This window comes from Triticum dicoccoides, chromosome 5B (assembly GCF_002162155.2).
Source record: "Triticum dicoccoides isolate Atlit2015 ecotype Zavitan chromosome 5B, WEW_v2.0, whole genome shotgun sequence".
Lineage (NCBI taxonomy): Eukaryota > Viridiplantae > Streptophyta > Magnoliopsida > Poales > Poaceae > Triticum > Triticum dicoccoides.
Genome location: NC_041389.1, coordinates 671513528 through 671516500, shown reverse-complemented (window position 1 = coordinate 671516500; position 2973 = coordinate 671513528). Strand labels below are relative to the sequence as shown.

Sequence of the window (2973 nt, the reverse complement as noted above, 5' to 3'; positions counted from 1 at the left end):
AATGTTTTAGATTTTTCCTTTAATTTGTAGCAACGACATATCATTTTGATAACCATGAATAAGTTTAATTCTGTGTGGGTTTGAAAAAAAACCATGAACTACGAAGATGATATAAAAACAACATTACCAATTTAGCTAAAAAGAATCAGAAAATACACAATTAGTGAGACATCTGTATTTGTATTAATCTTGTTTATCACTAAGGCAGATTTACCCTCTACCAATAGTCTGTTAACCCTATCCATTGTCGAGTTGCTCATCAACATAGGTGCATGACTGCTCACAAACAAGCTAGCCTTGACCATTAGTGGTATCCAGTGACAGGCTCTCCGTAGTGAGCCGTTGGTAGCATGTACCCTTTTTCTGTAGTTGGAGCCGCAACTGCTAGTAATGCCTGCAAATGCACACCTTTCTACCATGCTAGTCCAAGTTGTACAACCTCTCAATAACCCTAGTTGCCCAGGCAGCAAAATTTCATACTCATACATAAACATTCATCTCACAAAGTGCGTGTATTTGATAATATATTGACATAATTTGAGAAATTCATAGTCAACATTGAAAACAAAATTTTGAAATCTATATAAAAAATTGTATTGGGCAATGAAAATAAAAATAAGCCATAAACCTTGGTGGTTATGTCATTGTCGTCGTCTAATAGATGTAGTCTACCCATAATGTGTTCGGACCGAGCTGGACCGAGACTAAGGTACTTTCTCAGCACGCATGTCATCTTAGGTTAATTCTGCTTTTTTTAAAATTGTTTTTGAGATAGTTCACCACTCATGCCAATTGGTAATCGTGCTTGTAATGAGTTTTCATGCCCTGTGTTTGTAATAATAAACATAAGTTACCCGCAAAAAAATGTCAAGACGTCGATGGTGCACACGCAGCACGATCATCATCCGTCCAGAAAAAAGACAAAAACATCAGGAAGGAGTCGACTAGAGTATAGAGAGATCATGAGTTAATGTCGACTGTCGAGCAACTTCAAAGAAAAAAAAAAGGCGTGCTAGCACGTCGAATGAGCAGTACGTTCAGGGAGAATAGCACACTCTTTCCCGCGGATCGTCGTACGTGTGCCAGGCACTTGCGTATAGCTCAGCTAGACGACGCATGTCAATGACTGGCTCCAAGCGGGCTATGCAGGTCGGTCGTCTTAATTTCCGACACTACCTTGCAAGTTGGCTGGGGAGCGACGCGTCCTAGTACTACTATAATTAGAGTTGGCGATAAATATGGTATTGATGGTATGCACGTATATCCATCCTAGAAAATTCTTACGAGTACTAATAATGAAACCCTGCATGCGAGACAGCGCGGCACACGCGCTCGCGCGTTTCTGGAATGAATGGGCAGCTCTCTTGGAGTACGAACAGAGCCATTCTATACTTGGAGGAGACGACCGACCAACCAAGTTAAGTAAGCCGAATCTGGTACGCTTGGATCCACCGTTTGTTTGTGTCTAGACTAGATAGAGCCTGGTTTCTTTTATAGGAGTCTGGTCCGCGACGCGCTTTTTATTCTTCGTGAACAAGACTCTCTCTCTTAACTCTTGACCTGTGCGATGGACGCGTATTTTTTCCTCAAACCAGCGCTCTTGATCCACACACACACTGACACGCAGGCGCCGGCCGGTTGGTGCACGCTTTCTTTCTTTCTTAACTTTGGTGGACCCTTCTTGTGGGCTTCGTCCGTTTTTTAACTGATGATGACACCGTCACCGTGAGCTTAGTTAGCTTCCGTGCCGTTTCGCGGGCCACCGGCGGTATGGATGAAGCCAGCCAGCGCAGCGCACACGTCAATCTGCGCGTCCCAAAGGTCACAGCTCCATACAAACGCAGGCATAGAGACGGCCGAGTCGCCCGCCGATCGCGACGTCAACCCCGACGTCTCCTACACGTGAGACCATCTGGGGCTGCTAGCGACCGCCCGAGCTACTCGATCGCCTCCCTCCAGTATATAAACGCCCAACCATGCACACACGCTCCACAACTCGACAGCCCTCCGGTTTCTTCTCAAATCTGAATCCACTCGTGCCGAGCTAGCTAGCTCCTTCCCCGCTTCCAGTTCCAGTAGCCGATCGTCCCCACAGATTCCTCAGCTTCTTGCACTTCGACACTTCAACTCGTGTCCATGAAGCACCAGAGAGCAGCAGTTGACCAGGCCGTGTCCCTCCCCCTCTCCCTCGGCGCCGTCCCCGGCCTCAACAAGAAGATGCGCCGCGCCGCCGCCGCAGCCGGTGGGGATCGGTTCGTGTGCAAGACGTGCGGCCGCTCGTTCCCGTCGTTCCAGGCGCTGGGCGGCCACCGGACCAGCCACCTGCGCGCCCGCCATGGGCTCGCGCTCGCCCTCACCACCAGCGATCAGTACTACTCCGTCAAGCCCAAGAGTACTACCGATCAGAAGCAGGCGCACCGGTGCCACATCTGCCACCAAGGGTTCGAGACGGGGCAGGCGCTCGGCGGCCACATGCGCCGGCACCGTGAGGAGGCGGCGCAGGCGCCGCCTGTTCTGCTCGAGCTCTTTGTCTAGACTGATCTCAGTAGTTCTAGCGTTCCTGACAAGCATATGCGTGCACACTTGTAGCAGTAGGTGTTGATCATTGGTTCGTTCATTCCTTCATATGTGTACATATAAGTATGACGACTTCTTTAGAGATTATATACATTAGTTCGTTCGTTTATGTTGTTTCATACCCAACTATTTCTCAGTTGACTGTATCATAATCCAGCCCGGTCCATGCACATAGTTGTATCGCGCGCCCACATGGCCACATGGTCGTGCTGAAACGGGATGCAGTATGAATGAATCTTGTTGGAGTGGTGTGGAATGATCTATTCATGATGAGGATAAACTCAAGAAATACAAAGGGGTTTTACAATCTTACACAATGATTAGCTGATTCATTTAGGTATAATGTCAAAAATGAGCTGACATTTTGAGACGGAGAGAGTAGTTTCATGGTCATAT

General features: G+C 47.8%; 1 protein-coding gene across 1 annotated transcript; it reads left to right on the top strand.

Annotated features, from left to right (window-relative positions):
- Positions 1–2011: 2011 nt before the first annotated feature.
- LOC119306601 (zinc finger protein ZAT11-like) lies at positions 2012–2666 on the top strand. Its single transcript, XM_037582780.1, has one exon. The coding sequence runs from the start codon at positions 2137–2139 to the stop codon at positions 2533–2535; it is 399 nt and encodes a 132-aa protein (XP_037438677.1). The 5' UTR covers positions 2012–2136; the 3' UTR covers positions 2536–2666.
- Positions 2667–2973: the final 307 nt, after the last annotated feature.

Coding starts and splice junctions, on each gene's coding strand:
- LOC119306601 (XM_037582780.1), top strand. CDS start 2,137: ATGAAGCACCAGAGAGCAGCAGTTGACCAGGCCGTGTCCCTCCCCCTC.